We start from the raw sequence: 19,138 nt of genomic DNA on the forward strand, positions 1-19,138 counted from the left end.
ATAGACTAGTGGCCAATGGCTCAGCAGACTGGAGAAAGCTCAATCCAAAACCAGGACTATCTAGAAGCAATTTCATTTAAATTATAAACCATAAAGGGGCTGAGGGACTGGTAGCATCAGGTTCCTCTGGAAGTGGGGGTGGAGGTGGGGCACAGAATTGGCTGAAAGTCCATTTAAGAAGTAGAGAGACCCAATTCTCTCCCTCACTCCTTGAAGTAACTGCCTCCAACCCCCCATGCCCCACCTGGAAGATTGGTCTGAAAAGAGTCAGTAAGGGATTTTTGGACTAGAGGATTCTAGGCATAAGTGAGGATTGGGATTCCATACTGAAGAGAGATTACATGCTACAATTGTTACTGAATGTTGAGACACCCTAGCCTTGTACTTGGCTTTCTCACTAGTCATCTTTTTTTCTGGAGAATCTGGTCAGTTCAAACAAACAAACAAAAAATAAACAAAAATGAAAAATGAAAAACGTAAAAATACTAACATTAGGATTTCCTAAACAAAACAAAAACAAATACCTCAGCCACGTCATCCTAGAATGAAGCTAAACACAATATGCTATCAAAGAACCTCCAGTCATCCTTTTAGATAGCTAATCTAAAACAGGAGGGAACAATAAGACTTTCTGGATATTAGGTAAAACACCTAACAGAGAAACAACAAAGCAACTTGGAGGAGAGAGAAAAATCACAGGAAGAAGAAAGTTTAAAAAAATTCAAAACTTGGGGCGCCTGGGTGGCGCAGTCGGTTAAGCGTCCGACTTCAGCCAGGTCACGATCTCGCGGTCCGTGAGTTCGAGCCCCGCGTCAGGCTCTGGGCTGATGGCTCGGAGCCTGGAGCCTGTTTCCGATTCTGTGTCTCCCTCTCTCTCTGCCCCTCCCCCGTTCATGCTCTGTCTCTCTCTGTCCCAAAAATAAAAAAAAATAAAAAAATAAAAAAAAAAATTCAAAACTCTAGCATCTTCAGATATCTGAGAAAAAGTACATTCATGAAATAAGGACAAGATATTATCGGAAAGAGAGAAAGAGAAATAAAAATATTAAATCTTAGAAATTAAAATGATGGCAGATTGAAAAGTCAATAGAAGGCTTGAAAGACACAATTCAGGAAATGGCCAAGAAGGTGAATAAAAAAAGAGATGGAAAGCTGGAAAGATGGAAAGTTTGGGGAACAATTCACGATAGCCAAGTCCAAAAAATAAAGTGTTCATCATCAAAGAAAATGGAGGGGAAGTGATTGCAAAGGAAAGAAATTTCCCAGCATCAGAGGGCATTTTTCCCCCCAGGACTGGAGGACATCTTTCACCCAAAACTAAAGGACGATGTTTTCCCTTTAAAGATAAGACAAGAATGGGGAGAGGGAAGGGGACCGGGTTTCCATAGTGAGGAGGCTGAGTTTCCAGCACATTAAATGCAAAGAGAACAACATACCAAGGTACATCATAATGGAATTTCCCAAAAGAGTTTTTCATACCAAGAATTTTAAGTCTAAATGGCAGGAACTACTCAAGAACAACACTGGAAGGCAGAGGCTTCAAAATTCTCAGTAGAGATGATTTCTGCTCAAGAATTATAAAGTTAGTCAAGCTGTCAGTTAAAAGCCAGGGGAACAAAGGCATTGTCAGACCTGCAAGTCTCAAAAACTTAGCTCTTCTTACACCTTTCCTCCATAAGGAACTGAAGACTGTGTGAAGCAGTAAACCAACAAAGAATAAGTCATTAAGTTCCAGAGACCAGTGGCTCCGATACAAGAGAGGCAAAAGGAGTCTGCAGGAGAGCAGTGAAGGGGAAGCCCTAGCTGTTTGGGGGCCAAGAAAGCAACCTCGACAGAGACAAGATCAGAAGGGTCTGAGAGGAACTGACTCCAAACAGATGAACTAGGTGCATTCAGTATGTGGTCCACTGAGAGATTTACAACTGGGGTAGAGTCTCAGGTTGAATATTCCTAAATACATCCAAAATGAAGAGATTAAAAAAAAAAAAAAAAGTCAGTACAGTATTCACTGTGTAGTTTTGTGAGGAAAAGTAATCAAACTACATTTCAGAGCTCCTCTGTGGAAAGTACGACATAGTTCTAACAAAGTAAATGCTGCATATTGATCTTACCAAAATTACAATACAATGACAATATTGGGAGGATGGGGGTTGGGAAATTTGCATGAGAGGGGAGAGGAGCAGGGGTAGATGAACCCGGGCTAAACTTTTTCATCAGTAGATAACCACTGAAACGTTAATTTATGTTAATTAAAGATATAGAAGTGATTGTTAACATAATCAGCTGAAGTTAAAAATACTTGCCTCTCAGGAACAAAAACTGGAGGGGGACATGCTCTTTTTCACAACAAATCTTGTATTATTTACTTGTCTACTTACATAAACTTTTAAAAAATAATTATATACAACACTTTGCCAAAAGTAAAAAAAAAATTTTTTTCCATTTACAAAAACTGGAAGTGAGGACTCATGTCAAACATCTCACAACGGGACACGTATAAACACAAGAAGGCCACTTCTGGCACCTATTATGTGCCAGGCACTGTGCGAGATGCAGAAGACATTAACAGGTAACAACACAGAAAAAGTCCCTTTTCAGGAAACTGATGTTCCATAATAAAACTAAACGTAAGGGGCACCTGGGTGGTTCATTTGGTTAAGCGTCCGACTCTTGGTTTCAGTTCAGGTCATGATCTCCTGGTTCATGAGTTTGAGCCCCACATCAGGCTCTGCGCTGGCAGCACGGAGCCTGCTTGGGATTCTCTCTCACCCTCTCTCTCTCTCTCTCTGCCCCTCCCCCTGCTCGTGCCATCTCTGTCTCTCTCAAAATAAATAAATAAACTTAAAAAAAAAACTAAATGTAAGACAGGACAGGAATGTATCTACTAGAAGCAGCAACACATACAGCTTGAATGACCCTGAGAAATTTCACCAGAGTGAAGGGAAAAGACCCCAGATCGCAGCAGAGTGAAGAGGAAATGGGTAGTATACCTACACAACATTTAGGGATTCTCCCTTAACAAAGATAGAGAAATGGGGTGAGAGACGGAGAGGGATATTAGGGTTGAGGAAGGTTCTTTAATTTTTAATATAGGGGTATCTGAGCATTAATTCACTTATTCCTTCAGTCATTCAAAAGACACTTACTGAGCACCACAACAGTGTTCCTATGCAGCTTATGACCTACTGGCGGACAGAGGCAATAAACAAAACACACAAAGTTAATTTCAGGTAGAGATAAATGCTCTGAAGTCAAATAAAGCACGTGAAGGGAACAGAGAGTTAACAGTGCTATTTGGGATCGGTGAGTAAGGGAGGACAGCGAGCTCTAAGGGGTGGCATCTGAAGGAGAACTGAATGAAGCCCCAAGAGCAAGAATCCTAGACAGAAAAGGGTTGGGAGGTGAGAGCAGGTGGAGAGGAGGATGAGAAAAGCATTCCGGGAAGGAGGGGAACACATCAAGGGACAGTGAGGGGCCAGTGTAGCTGGAGCACCATGAGAGACAGGCATAGCAAGAAGACATGGGGACAAGGAGGTGGCAGGGGCCCTACAGTACACGGTTAGGAGCCTGCACTTCATACTGTTTGTAGAGAAGCCACTGCACCTAGTATAAAAGTATAATACAGAAGAATCCCCGTGGCTGTTGTGTGAACTCAGACCATAAGGTAATGAATAGAGGCAGGAAGAGGGCTGAGGAAGTGATTCGAAGTCCCAGCAAGACATGGTGAAGGCCTGGGTTTAGACTCAGGTACGAGTTGGGAGATGAGGAGTGCTTGGGCTTAGGATAGATGCTAATGGGTCCGACATGAGGTGTGAAGGAAAGGCAGCGATCCAGGAAGACTGTAGGTTTGAGGGATTGAGCAACTGGGTGAAGTCACTGCCGAGATGATGAAAAGAGGAAGAAGTGTAGGTTTAGAAAACAAACCAGAAGTTGGTTTTGGAGATGCCATGTTTGCAAGAGTATAGCCAAGTGGAGAGGTAAAGCAAGCAGCTGAAAAGCCAGGGAGAGACAGAGATCGGGGAGGCAGATATGGAAGTCATCACCAAATAGATGGAAATGACTATCACCTAAGTAGTGAGCTGAGATGGGAAGCAGCCAGAGCACAAAGCTGTTGGCACTCCAACGTTTAGAGGCCAGGACTAGGAAGAGAAGGATCCAGCAGAGGGGACAGAAAAGACAAGCGCGATTGCAAGCAGAATCAAAATGGAGCAGCACCACAGAAGCCATGCACAGAAAGAATTTCAGGAAGGAGGGAGAGGTCAGCTGTGCCCAGTGCTGCTAACGATAAGCATGAGCTCCGTGATCAAGGGCCAGGGCCTCCATGACTCATGATGAATGAACAATGGGCTGAGATAACATATCTTATCCATAAATGCACTCAGACTACTTAATAAACTGGAATAGTAACCCTCAGTTCATCTAGAACACCAACGCTCTGTTTCCATGAATGCCTCATCACACAGCCAGCCCTCCCTCCTTCAGGATTCTCCTGGGAAGCAACCCAGGAGATCCCCAGGCCTGAGAAATACAAGCAGCTCTCGTGGGTAGGCTTAAAAGAAATGGGGTAGCAGACCAGTGCGCACAGCAAAGAGAATCAGGTATGTTTGGGTAGGACAGAACCATTCCACAGGTTTCTATATTTTTCTAACTCACAGCCTGTGAGAGGAAAATTAATGAAATCATTCCACCCATCTTCCATAGTCCTTGAAACTGCAAAATATCTTCAGTTTCTGCCACTTCCGATTACTGTTTCTAAACCCCTTTTCTCCCACTATTTGTCATATGATGCAGCACCTGACTTTTTTTTATTATTATTATTAATCAGGTTTACTAAGGTTTAACTTATACACGGGAAAAAATTTACCCTAAGTCTGATGCGTTTTGACTAATGTGTAGTCATGTAACCTCCAGGGCAATTAAGATACAGAGTATTTCCATCACCCCAAAGAGCCTTCCCTTGCCCCTCCACACTCAATCTTCTCTGCTTGCTTCTGGTCCTTGGCAAGCAACCATCCGATGTCTCCCTACAGTTTTGTCTTTTCAGAATGCCATATACACGGAATCAAATCATACGCAGCCTCTTCTATCTGGCTTCTTTCACTAAGCAGAACACTTTTGAGATTTATCCATGCTGTTGGCCTGGATCAGTAATCTGTTCCTTTTTGCTACTGAACACTATTCCATTGTGTGGATGTACCACAGCCTATCCATTTGCCAGCTGGTGGACATTTGAGTTATTTCCACGTTTTGCTAATTATGAATAAAACTTCTATAAACTTTTACTAGAGGGTCTTTTGTCGACATGGGTTTTCATTTCTCAAGTCAATACCTAGCAGTAGGGTTGCTGGGTCATGTAGCATCTAGCTTCTGTCCACTGAGAATAGCTAAACATCTACTGAGCACTTACTTTCTCTCACACAATGTTCCAAGCTCTTTATATGCCTTATGTTATTTAATTCTCAAAACAGCAAGTTTAATCAAGTTATTATTAGCCCTGCCTTTTTGATGAAGAAACTAAGGCACCAAGGGGTTAGGTGACTTGCCCAAGATCACACAGCTAGTAGGCAACAGGGCCAGGCCCCTCAAACCCAGGAATCACATGGCAAAGTGCAAACTATCAACCATCTTGCTTTGCTGCCTCCCTCAAGTCAAATGCGTGACATCTGAGAGATGAATTTACAAAATTCTGCCTGTGTTTGGACCAAAAATGGTCATTGCTGACTATTCCTTTCCCCTCTTCAAATCATGGCGATGAATACGCCTGAACTCTACACCACTGCAACAACGGCATGCCGTTTTAAAGTCAGAACTTTATAGAACATTATGAAGAAGTGCTTTTAACCACGTCACAGAAGCTTATAAATGTTAACCTATTAATGTTCAATAACAACTGTAAAGGAAGCTGAAAGTCAGCCCACTTCTACCAGTAAATACTCTCCTCTGGAGACTTTTCCACTCTCATGACTAAGAGGTCATGTTAGTAAGAAAATTACAGGGACCTTGGAATCAGACAGACCTGGATTTAAATTCTGGCTCTGCTCCGTAGTGGACAGGTGCATATATATGTCCTCGCACATAAAAGCTGGTGTGAATTAAGTCCTAATTTGCAGGGTAGTCCTAAAGATCTGATGACACAACATGGTTGAAACACTGAACACTGTGTCTTATGTGTTTAATAAATCTCCTCTCCCCCACCCCCCCTTCTCTTCCACAGTATACTGCTGAGCCTCTGAAATTAGCATGATAGAGGCTGGTTCCTTAGCAAAATTTTATCAGTCTATTCATTTTCCACCCAAATAACAGCAAAGGAGAGACTGGACAGAAGTGCTTCTCTAAAATTTCATATTTCACCTTTAAAAAAAAAAAGTCATGCAAAATGTAGCACTTTATATTCCACAGTATAATCAAAAATATTTTAATATAAAAGCATTTTACATTTCCCTCCAGCTAAATGACCTAACTTTTTCCTGAAATTTTTAAGAATATTTGTTTAAGGAAGATTCCCGACTATATGGTGGCTTCACTTACCTGTGGGCACACTGCCACTTTCCTTTTTCTTAAGTTTTTATTTATTTATTTATTTTGAGAGAGAGACATTGTGAAGGGGGGTGGGGTAGAAAGGGAGACAGAGAATCCCATGCAGGCTCTGCACTGTCAGCACAGAGCCTGACATGGGGCTCGAACCCACAAAACCATGAGATCATAACCTGAGTGGATAAAGCAGTAGCCTAGAAGTCTAAGACTTCAGAACGAGCCCACACACTCCCATCATTCTCTCCTGGCTGCAACGTCTTAACATCATTTTCACATTTACCCTATAACTCAGTCCAGTTTATAGTCTAGGCTCCAAAAGTTTCAAATTCTCCACATAAGCTTCAAATTCTCTGTTATTCCTGTGTGCAGCCTCCTGGCCTCTTCAACTGAAGAGATACTAGTTGCAATCTGCTTTCTGAGACAAATCTCTGGTACAGCTACAAGAATAAACACAAATACTGCAAACCTGGAAATGTTTTTCAAATAAAAATAAGACACTGACCAAGCATGACCTTAAGTAAAGTGGGATGACAGAAGACAGTTTTTTTTTTTTAAATCAACTGAAAAGAATTTAATGTATGAATCCAGAGAAGCTAAAGGATTTAATTCAGCTATGCTAACAGAATGTGGCTTCTCAGAGTTTTATATGCAGTATGATAAAGGACATAATTTAATCCCTAAAACATATTTCCATGAAATAGCATTATTTTCCTCATACAACTTTTTGTCTTAAAATAAATGCCACATACTCCCTTCCACTGATGCCATACACACTCATAAGTACGTTATTCAAAAGTCCCCAGATGTTTTAAGTAACAATTTGTGAGGTCACTGAAATTTTATTTTCATTGTTATCAAAAGCCCCGTGAATTCTTTTTTCTCCAAAACCTCTGTTCTGGAAGGTAGGGATGGGGAGTCCTTGTGTATGAGATCTTGACCCACAGGACAGTGGGCCCTAGAAAAATAAATGACTTTTGCTTTCAGAAGCTATTTTCAGAAGGTAACACATAGAAATGGATTCTCGTTAGCAGTCCATGTGCACTAACTGAAAAATAAAGAATCAGGGAACCTCGACTCAACAAATTATCTGGGAGCCTACACCTTGCCACCATGTTACAGAAAGGACGACTCCTGTCATCCCGGAGTTGACAGTCTTAGAGGAGAGCTCGAGGCGCTGTTCAAATATAAAAGAAGGGCATCTTACCCCGACTGGATGAGTGGAGAGTATGAGGAGTCAGAAAAGGCCTCCTGGAGGCAGGAACATCACCTGAAGGATGAGGAAGCATCAATAAATACAACGGACAAATACCAGGGGGTGGTGTCGAGCAGCAGAGACCAGTTGGAGGGTCAGACCTGAGTCCCAAACTTGCTCCTGCAACAACTGGGATACGACCATGTTTTTCTCACCTGTGACATGCGATAGTTAGATTATGTCAGCTTGCCTTAACCCTTGCTGTGCATCAGAATCATCTGGGGGCTTTCAAGCAATACTGGCTCCCTCCTCCAGAAATGTCGCTTCAATGGGGGGGGGGGGGCATCTGTGTTTCTTTCAACAGCTTTCCAGGTGATGTTAGTCTGCAGCCAGAGCTGGGAACCCCTGGATGAGAGGTCTCTCATGTCTGTGGTTCTCAGCATCTAGAGCACAATAACATCCACTGGGGAGCTTTTGAAAAATCCCAAGGTAGGTTGCATGCCAAACAGTTAACCCAGAATCTCTGCAGGTGGGACCCAGGCATCTGTAGTTTTTAAAGTTCCCAGGCTGATTCCAAGGTGCAGCCAAGGTTGAGAGAACCACTGCTCTACGTCCCCTTAATACATTTCCTATTACAGCCACTGAAGGATGGGGAAAAAAAGGAAAGAGAAACTTTTAAGTCTCTCCCTCTCTTTTATTTCAAATTAAAAAGAGAACTGAATGTCAAAGACCACTGATGGATTTTAAATGGCGTTGTAGTGGGGTGCCTCAATGGCTCAGTTGGTTAAGCATCTGACTTCAGCTCAGGTCATGATCTCACAGTTTGTGGGTTCGAGCCCCATGTCAGGCTCTGTGCTGACAGCTCAGAGCCTGGAGCCTGCTTCAGATTCTATGTTTCCCTCTCTCTCTGCTCCTCCCCTGCTCATTCATTCATTCATTCTCTCTCTCTCTTTCTCTCTCTCAAAGATAAATAAACATTGAAAAAAATTTTAATAAGGTTGTAGCACACAGTAGAGTTGATTTGGGACATGTACACAATTCATGCCGATGCAGGGCAGGTAGAAAATGCCCATTCCAAAATGCTCTCAGTTCTAAATTTAAAATTCAGTGGAATACATATAAAACGACTCCATGGCGTGTTCTCTGCAATACTGAGTTAGAATTTGATTTGCATGGCTAACTAGAATATGAACATTACATTCCCTACCCCCAAGGTTACTTAAATCCACTTATTAGGGCAATGGTGAACTAAACAAACAGTAATTAGAAACACTCCAGACTACCTTTTAACTCTGTTGCTAAATTATATTTTTCTTGCACCGAAGCCCATACACACAGCATGTCCACAAGCATCACACAAAACCAAAACCTCAGAAATATTTACATTAATAAGAGCATAAGCTCCTGTGGGTCTTCACATTGGATTCTGTCGGGAAGTAAGGCCTGCTTTGGAAAAGGGCTGTTCATTACTGTTATTTCTCACATCTGGGTAAATAAAGCACTGCCCACATGTGGTTAGAAATCCCAGGAGAAAATGAATTCTCCATGGGTCTGAAAATGAAGAACACCTCTGATAGACTGCCTCATTTCCTGAAATGAGTCAGAAATGAAAGTAATTCTTCAGCAAAGAACATCTGCACCGTGGCACAGCTTACAAAATAATGCCAGATGATACCCGTGGCTGAGAGGCCGGGCCTGAGGACGGAGGGAGGGCCTGGAGAACAGGACGGGTGGCCTCTGCACTGAACTTCGTCTCAGAGTCGCCGCTGCTAGCTTAGAGGGTCTGCAAATCCAATGAGCAGCCAGGCATCTCAGTCTCAGCTGTAAATCTTGATTAGCAGTAAGACTGCTTACATTCCATTAGAAAGCTGGCCCCTCTCCAAAGGGTAGAAGCAGCCAGAAAGGATTCATGTGCCATCGTGGGCACGGAAACAGCAATTCTTACAAGAAAAACTGTTCTACTTAACTAAAAATAGTTTCTGCCTGTTCATGATTCAGATAGACCTTTCTTCCGTAGGAGGAAGGACAGCGGCGTGATATGACCTAATGCTGCCAGGGGAAGCCCCTCCTTCCACATTATTCAGGAAGGACGTTGTGGCATATGGTCAGGGGCTGGAGGGTAAGAAAGACTGAAATACCTTTCACAGCAACTAAGAAGGGCCAATAAACAGGAAGGTGAAAAACAAAGGCTTGCCTTTACCCAAACCAAATGCCAGTTGTTTTTATTAGGTAGCTCATCCTTCTTCTCTCCATAATGTGTATTTAAAAGGAATCCAAATCCATTATTTGTAATGGAGGCAAGGATTGGGGAAGATACCTAGAAACAACTTAAATGCCCATTAAATGGTCACTAGTTACATTAAAATACAGGACATATACAATGGAATACAATGTAGTCATACAGAGGGTGTGTAGATACCGAGAGATCTGTGTTTTGTGTGATACATTAAGATCAGAGAAAAAATGTACCTGGACTCTGCATAGTAAACATTTGTGTAAATATATTTAAAGAGGTTGCCTCATTCAATTTCCTTTTATAACCCTGAATACAGTTTGAATTATCTTTTCATGTTCTTACCCTCCCTCTTTAACAATAGGCACTAACTAGGTAGAAGGCTATTTTTGGTTTCTTCTTTTTACTAGTCTCTATATAAAATAAATGAAGGTTATTTTAAATAGATGTTATGTGCTAAATTGTGTCTCCTCAAAATCCTCAAAATGCTGAAGCCTTAACTCCCCATACACAGAATATAACTGTATGCACCTTAAAGAGGTGATGAAGTTAAAATGAGGCCATTTGAGTGATCCCTGATCCAAGCTGACTGGCTTTAAAGAGAAGATCCAGACAGAGAGACCCCACACGCAAAGATATGCACACATAGAGAAAAGACCATATGAGGACACAGCGAGAAGGTGGCAGCTGCAAGCCAAGGAGAGAAGCCTCAGAAGAAACCAAATGTGCCAACACTTTGACCTTGGACTTCCACCCTCCAGAACTATGAGAAAATAAATTTATCTATAAACCAACAGATGAATGAAGTTCAACTAACACAAATGGGAAGAGGCACCTATAAAAGTATTTAATGTGTCAAAAACCCACAATGTCTGCTATGATGCATCCTTTGGCATGCATCATAGCGGACAAAGAAATCGGGGCCACATTTGGCACGCAAAGACATCGGGGTTCACTGTGCCTCTGACATCAGAGTCACCCCCCTTTAAGTGGCTTGTGTCAGGAATAGAACAGGTTTCCAACCTCCCTAGTCAGGACTCCATTTGCTCATTCACTTACCATTTATGGCATTTTTAACAAGTCCCATAACTTGAAGGACTAGCACTCAAGATATTTATTAGTGTCTTTTAAAGGCCTGGTTCATGTTCAAAAGGCTTTCTTCCTGTGCTAATAACTAGTGAAGAGGAAGGTATCACAGTAATATTATTAATTCAATTAAAAAAATTTTTGAAAAAAAACCTTGGTGCCAGAGGTTTTTTTTTAAACATCCAGAAAAACAAATGACATGCCACTTTTGTGTGCCAACCTAATTTTTTATACTTTAACACATGTGGTCTCAGACCATCACGCAATATATTAAAAATATGGTGGCCCGGGGTGCCTGGGTGGCTCAGTCGGTTAAGCGTCCGACTTCAGCTCAGGTCACGATCTCACAGTCCGTGAGTTCGAGCCCCGCGTCGGGCTCTGGGCCGATGGCTCAGAGCCTGGAGCCTGCTTCCGATTCTGTGTCTCCTTCTCTCTCTGCCCCTCCCCCATTCATGCTCTGTCTCTCTCTGTCTCAAAAATAAATAAACGTTAAAAAAAAAAAAAAAATATGGTGGCCCAATGCTGAAATTTCTTTATGACATTTTATAGATTTTTTACAAATTAACCTTTTCTTTAAAAATAGAATTTAAAAATCAAAGATATATTAAAATCACAGACTTTGCCTATAGAGTCTATAACCGAGAAGTGGGCTAAGATCCAGGTACATGAAAATAAGATTAAAACTTGAAGATGAATATTTGGTACAGTCAGTTCAGGTTTCATTCAGAGAAAGGTGGAATCAACTTTTGCCTTGAATGGTACGGGAAACTTTCACCAAGGGCAAATGCTGTAAGCCAATCTGGGATTAGATACATAAAAGTTAAGGAGAAGTGATGTATGTGCACATCTATCTTGCTACTAGTCTAAAGTTTTGAAGGTAAGAACTTTACCTATGATCCTAATGGAGTGTCTGGCAAATAATAGCCATTTGCAGGAGAAACAGCTGGGGAAGTACACCTTTGTGTTAAGAATCTAGTGCAGATTCTTGTAAGGAGGTTGTGGGGCATAAAGTTAAAGAAGTCGCGGTCAACCTGTACACATGTTGAAATCTGGGCTTTATCCCTATGCAGTGTGGACTCTTAGAAGGTGTGTCTGGAGGAGAATGTTATAAAGAACACAGATGGGACCAGCAGTGATGTGCAGAAGGGAACAGAGGTGGTAGGGGAATGACAAGGATCAATCAATCAAGAGGTGTCAGGGGTTAATCAGGTGACCTCTTGGGGAGTCTCAGCCTCCCAATGTGTGAAATGGGCATACTACCTATCTTCATAGGACTGTTATGAATGCTAACAGGACATAACACATGGCTTGATAGTAAGCATTTAAGGAAATATCATTGCTATTACATTCATCTCTCTACACTGAAAGATATGGAAGAAAATGAGAGAGAGAACAAGTGTAAGGTATTCATCTAGGGTGCGTCTACTTAGGCTCTCCTCAAGTGCCTTAAACAGTGATAATGGCTGTCATCTTTTTTGGAAGTGGAGTGTGCTATATTTATTCCCTAGTTCTCCAGAACTTAACACATCGATCCAGTAGACCCAGGAGGACCAGATGTCTGGAATGGTCTTGAAAATCAAGACACTCGAAAATGAATTTTTAAGTTGCTTTTATATAAAAGTAACTAACAGGCTAATGCCAATCAGTTTTGAAACACTAAATTAATGGACTCAGCTATAAGTCCAGGAAAACCATTTTCATAATGAAAATGCCAATGCCTTTTTAATTAAGGACGGAATTGCCAACATAAAAGACTTAAGATAAATGAGGAATCATTCCTTTCTCTCATAAATGAAAGAACCTGATAACTCTGTGAATTATTTTGAGCTATGGATTACCAGAAATTGTTTAGGATCTAAGCTACAGAATTTTCCAACTACATAATAATCACTTCATACTGGGGCTGACAGCCTCAGCCCAAATTTGGTGCTCTGGCTTTTCAAGTTCTTTTTTCTAATTATTGTCAGGGGGCCGGCCTCTGGTCCTATATTTAGAGTCATTAGATATGAAGCTCTACTGAAGATAATGGCACTTTGTCAAACACAAAGCAATGTTAACTTTTTTGTAAGTTTGACCTTACAAGATTTACTATACATAAAAAAGTATATGCACATGTATATAACGATGTGTATTTGTGGTAAAGCTTTACCAACTTAATTGTTATATATCCGTCATCATAAAATAAATACATCAGAGATCTGTGTACTATTTCGATTCTCAATATTAATGGTCTATTTAAAAACTATTTACTCTTTGGCCCCAGACCAGGTTTCCATATTTACTACATCACCGGAAGGTGTACTACTTAACATTAATAAAAAAACAAAACCCTACAAAATTCCTCAAAAGGGCTAACACAAAGGGAGCAAAATAAAACATCACTGGTTACTTTTGCCAGAGCCAACAGGGACTTTCCAATAAACACCTAGGCCAAGATGAAGACAGCAGGTGGCAAACAAATTAGTAGGCTAAGACCAACACAGAAAAAGGCATGCAAACACTTCAGCAGAACGTGATGACTATTGATAGACATCCACCAACACATATATGTATGCAACACTGAAGATGAACAGCATCTTAGAAGAAAATGGCAGAAAGCCAAACAGGAATTTAAAAGAAAGAAGAGAAGAGCTCCAAGGACAAGAACAAAGGCTAAGAAAACATGGGGCAGGTTATGGAGTAAACCACAAGAGAACTCAAGAGAGATTTCTCTATCTACCCAACTGGTTTCCTTCAGAATGTTTCTTAAGTTTTCAAAACCTCAGAAGCTTCATCTATGGTCTGAACAGGGAAGATTATATACTATCCAAAAGTCTCTTCCAGCTGATAATAGACCAAAAATTTCTGTTTAGATGATAAACAGATACTTTGTTTTTTTATAGGCTTTTTACTTCACAATGAGCTTCAAGTCTGCAAGTCTGAATTTCACAGAAGGAAGCCAAACTCTGTCAGCACACACAGAGAGCACAGCCCTAAAGCAGGAGTCAGACCAAGGCCTTTGATGGGAGTCAACCAACTGGACAGTTCAAATGTCATCTGTGACACTAAATGTCAATCTCAGCCATATTCCCTTTGCCCCTGTCCTCCTTAGCTCTTCCCAGTTGGATACACTCAGTTCTCAGCCCCAACTCTTCACATAATCCTACAAGTCAGACATACATTTATTTGAAAAGGTCAGTAGAGCTCACAAGATGGAACAGGCAAGGGAAATGCTTGGTGGCAGCTCCCAACCTTTAGAATGGTGAAGTTTGGGTTAACAATAACCAGTGCTCCAAAAGAATACCTCTTACTTTGCTGTTGCAGTAAGTAATTCAGTAATTCCACTTTTCGAAACGTTCATAAAATAATCTGAATGTGAACAAATATTTACACCTATAAATATCTCACAATATTACTTATAACAGCTAAAAAAAAAAAAATCTGCTACACACTAGATCTACAATAATCAAGGAAAGATTGTGTAAATTATACCTAAGTTAGGGGCTCTCTTCCCATTTGCACCCCCGGCCCCCACGCTCACCCTCTACAGGACTCCAACTGCCCACTTCTGGCTACTTCCTTCACCAGGCTTAAGGTCCAAGAAGAAGGCAAAAACCACATTTGGTTCACTACCTTAGCCATAAAGTCTACATCATAGTGAGCACAAAAATCAGCATCTGTTGAAAGTTTGGTAGTAAATGCTTTCAAGTAAGTTATCTATGGCTGGATATTATGCAGTTTTAAGTGTGGTTTGTGAAGCATTTTTAAATATAGAGAATACCAAGGATAAAAAAAAACAAAGCTGTGGAGATGCACAGCAACGATGGTTACACAGAACAGTGACTATCTAATATTCCTGAATTACACATTCGAAGATGCATAAAATGGCCCATATCATGTTATGTATATTTTACCATGATGAAAAATAAAATAATTAGGGAATGCTTATGAGGCAAGTTAAATGAAAAGGTGGGGTACCCTAGGTCTAAATGACATGAAATTACATCTGCGTTTCTAAAAGGCTAGAAAGTAGCATACTAAGGTACTCATGTTTGGTTTATCCTAGGGTGGTAGCACTAGGGGGGTAGATTTTTGCTTTATTTAAAATTTTCCGTGTTTTCCAAAATATCCACAAATGCCCATGTATAATGCATACAATCAGAAAAAGATATGGACAGCAAGCGTCAGGGATAGGAAGGTTTGCTCACCAGCAAACTCAACGTACATGGGAATCATTCACCTTGCTAAGATCCTTGATGTACTTACATACCACATACCACCTCTGCTTGCCTTCACGGTGGAGATCATCCACAGGCATGTCAGTGGAGGCAAAATTTGATATTTATTAGATTGAAACGTATTTTTCTTCTTTTTCTTTTTGCTATGCCAGAAAACATGCACTACAGATTTGCTACTCCGTAAGTATCCTTTGCCTAGGCTGAGAAATGGCAATAGACGCTTGTTTTGGACATGTAAATGCCAAACTGGAACAAACACACAGTTATACTCCGAGGCGAAGGTTTTCAGGACCTGGGACAGGCCAGGTCTCTCCTCATGGAGAATGAGGCATCCAGACAGCCTCAGGAAAACTAGACTCATTGTATCTCACAGACAAGTTAGAAGCAAGGCCTTTGGAGTCACACAGACTTAGGACTGAATTACCATATAACATAGACTGAGGATTGGCACCTCCGATTGTCACCTTGCATGCTCCTGGCTTCAGATTCCCCATAAATAAATGGGGATGGTAATACCTACCCCTCAGGCGTTAAAATGGTATGATGTCTGTAAATCAGAGATGTTGGAAAACCCAGAGCCTGTTGTCAGGAGATGCTCAGGCAGTACCCCTAGTTTCTTTTCCTTTCCTTCTTTACAGCAAGTGTCTAATCTGGGAAAGCAACAGTGTAAATGAATTGAATGTCTAAAATGACCAGCTATCTATAACTAATAAAGGTAACATGATAGAGATATATCAAGATATTTTCAATAATCTTCAAATACACTCCATCATTTCAGAAGCCCTCATGATATAGTTCAGAACAATTTTCCTGTTCTTTGTTCCTCAGTAATTGGAAAATACTAACCACTATTCTCTGTGTACTTCATACGCCTGAGACCATGAAGCGCCCCTTCAGTTCCTTCTTTGACATTCTAATTTTTAAATCTTCCGTTCCTTTAAACACATCTGTGACTCCCCTGAGCCCTCCGCAAGCTCCCCACACACCCTGTTAGCTGGGGATCCTCTGAATGCCTCTGAACAGAGCTGAGCATCACACAAGGCAACCAGCCGCCTGCTTCATGCCTGGAGTGCTGAGCTTTGAAAAATACAACTACATAATCGTTATGCTTCTGAAGGTTACTTGACTTTGGGCCACAGATGAGGGTGTGTGGGTGCTCCTGAGGCAGATCCAAGTGTGACCAACAGTGCCCGCTGTGTCTGCTCCAGTAACCTTTGTCCTTTGCTTTGCCTGTGCTGACCAAAACTGGTTAGCAAGCTGACGGCATCTGATATTGCATCAGACTCAATACTGCACCAAATACCTCCCTTCAAAAGAACAGCCCCTGTCTTTGCAAAAGATCTGCTCCCTTCCTTGATTAGTGCTTTTACTTGAGGGCCTCCTTAGGCAAAGGATAATGGAAATCTTCAGCTGTTTGGGTTTGTGTGTATGGGTGTGTGCAGGCTAAACCATGAACTCTACTACCTTCAGGCTAGAAAGCTCAAGTTCATTCTTCTAACAAACATGAACTGAGCCCAACACTAAATGCTGGGCATTCAAACATAAGACAGTCATGCCTTATACAAGAAAAGAGTATCAACAATTACACCACCACAGTGCAATATGTTCTAGAACAAAAGTATAATAGAGGGTATTATTATAGCTGCACAGAGGGGTAGAGAAGGAGGACCCTGGATCTGCTAAGAGTTGGATGCTAAGGATTCCAAGAGGATTCTAAGAGTTGGATAATTCACACATCTCTTTACTGGCCAGCTCTGAGGAATGAATGAGCTGACCCACAGTGTCTCTGGGGGGGGGTTAATGCCATTGCAGTCTTTTAACGCAGTCTATTTAATACCATTTCCTCCAAATTGCTTTGGTTACTGTATTTGCTTTCTTGTTCTCACATATTCACCTCCTTACTTTATTTTCAGAATAAAACATATGGTGCTTCCATTCTCTCCCCAGTCTTTCAGCCCCATAATGTTTCCTGCCCTGGAGAGTTGCTTTGACTCTCAGGGAGAGAACACTGTAATGGCTCAGTGGGAGCAAATGAAGAGACAGGAATGAGCCTGCTTGGTGAAAGGAGCGAGAAGAGAGTGTGTGGGACCATTACAAGAAGTGCCTGCATGACCAGGCTCTCAGTGGCTCCAGCAGGTAACTGCCCTGTAGATGCCAGGAGCATGACCACCAGCTGCAGCATGAGTCAGCTTATCTGCACATCATTTTCTATCCTCCACCCCTCACTTCCCCTATTTCCTGTGCTATAATATTTGTCAAACATTTTTAAACCTTTCATTGGCCGTGCAACTGTCTGGGAAAATCAGGTGAAATTCTCCAGAAAAATTCCCAGAAGCACATAAACATAAAATATGGTATCCAACTTCTGGGGATTCACAAACTTCCGAATCACTGGATACTAGGAGGGGGCATACAGTTCAGTTTGCGTATTTTTGAGCTTCTATGGTGCCAAGCACCATGGTGACCCACCTCAAACACAACTCGTCATCATTCTCCCACACCCTGCCTAGAACACCTGTCCCCATGTGTTCTGCCCAGGAAACATTATTCAGCCACTTAAGCATCACCTCTTGAATGAACACATTCATGAACTCTTCACCCTAATTCACCTGCCCCCAGAAGGACTACCTGCACCCTTCTTTCTGCCCTACTGAACTGTGCAGGTACTTGTATCAGAGATCCTACAATATTTACTGCCTTCGTGTATTCATCCCTTTCTCCTCCTCCTAATTATAAGCAACCTGAATGTACGGACTATAATGTAATCAACTTTTGCTTCCAGATTCCGGTAAAATCCTCATTCAGGAGAAAAACACCGCACTGAGGAAAACAGACACAGGATCAAATACTTATAACACGGTGCTCCTAAGGCTTCATCTGATGAGTGACTATAAGCTAAATCTTCAAGGAGAAGCTACAGGAAATAAGACAAAGCCAGGATTGGACATTACAGACAGAGGAGAGAGCAAGGCATGCAGGCAAGAAACCATATGTACAGGGAGTAAGGTAATTCAGGATTCATGGTGACTTCAAAGGTAGGCAGGAAAAAGTCATAATCAATGAGGAGAGAGAAGTAAAACAGAATGAGGTTATGGAGGGCACTGAATGAAGTGTAGGGGAATCTGGATTTATTGCATAAAGGTGGAAAGTCACTGAGAAATTTCTGTTTAAAAAGTGACAGGGGCACCTGGGTGGCTCAGTTGGTTTAAGTTTCCAACTTCAGCTCAGGTCACGATCTCACAGTTCGTGGGTTCATGCCCCGCATCAGGCTCTGTGCTGACAGTTCAGAGCCTGGAGCCTGCTTCAGATTCTTTGTCTCGTTCTCTCTCTGTCCCTCCCCAGCTCACACTCTGTCTCTCAAAAATGAATATTAAATTTTTTTTTTTAAAAAAAGTGACAAATGATAGTTATAGAAAATGGAGAAAAGGTACAAATAAGAAAAATCTGTAACCCCACCATATTGAGACAACCACTATTACTATTCTTTCATCTTTATATATTATGTAAACATGTATGTATGTGTATGTGGCTGTGGTTTTCATGTTCTTTTGCCTCTGCTAATATTTATGAAGCATTTCTGAGGTACCAGACATTGCATGAAATATACTACCCGCATTCTGCCACTATACCATTTAATCCTCACAAAAATTCTTAGAGGTGGTTCCTACCATAATGCCATTTTCAAGAGGAAGACATAGTAAAGGGCAGGGGGTAAGTGCACAAGACCATATGTACCAGAGCTGAGGTTCAACGCCAAGTTTCCTTACCTCAAAGGCGATAATTATACTTCAGTTTCTCATATTTATTCTCACACATTTATTTTATAAGATAAGTGAATCACTTTATCCAATTTTCTCAGAAAACTCCCTTTGGGTT

At 41.4% G+C, this 19,138-nt stretch overlaps 1 protein-coding gene across 2 annotated transcripts in view; it reads right to left on the reverse strand.

Annotated features, from left to right (window-relative positions):
* Nucleotides 1-19,138, reverse strand: part of ANO6 (anoctamin 6) — a 196,606-nt gene that overhangs the window by 141,178 nt on the left and 36,290 nt on the right. The window contains exon 2 of one of the 2 annotated variants that reach the window (XM_058743042.1): nucleotides 7,739-7,801. The exons of the other annotated variant lie outside the window; for it this stretch is intronic. Coding sequence (XP_058599025.1) covers nucleotides 7,739-7,801 — 63 coding nt within the window. The remainder of the gene's footprint in view (nucleotides 1-7,738; nucleotides 7,802-19,138) is intronic. 2 annotated transcript variants of the gene reach the window in all.

This window comes from Neofelis nebulosa, chromosome 8 (genome assembly GCF_028018385.1).
Source record: "Neofelis nebulosa isolate mNeoNeb1 chromosome 8, mNeoNeb1.pri, whole genome shotgun sequence".
NCBI lineage: Eukaryota > Metazoa > Chordata > Mammalia > Carnivora > Felidae > Neofelis > Neofelis nebulosa.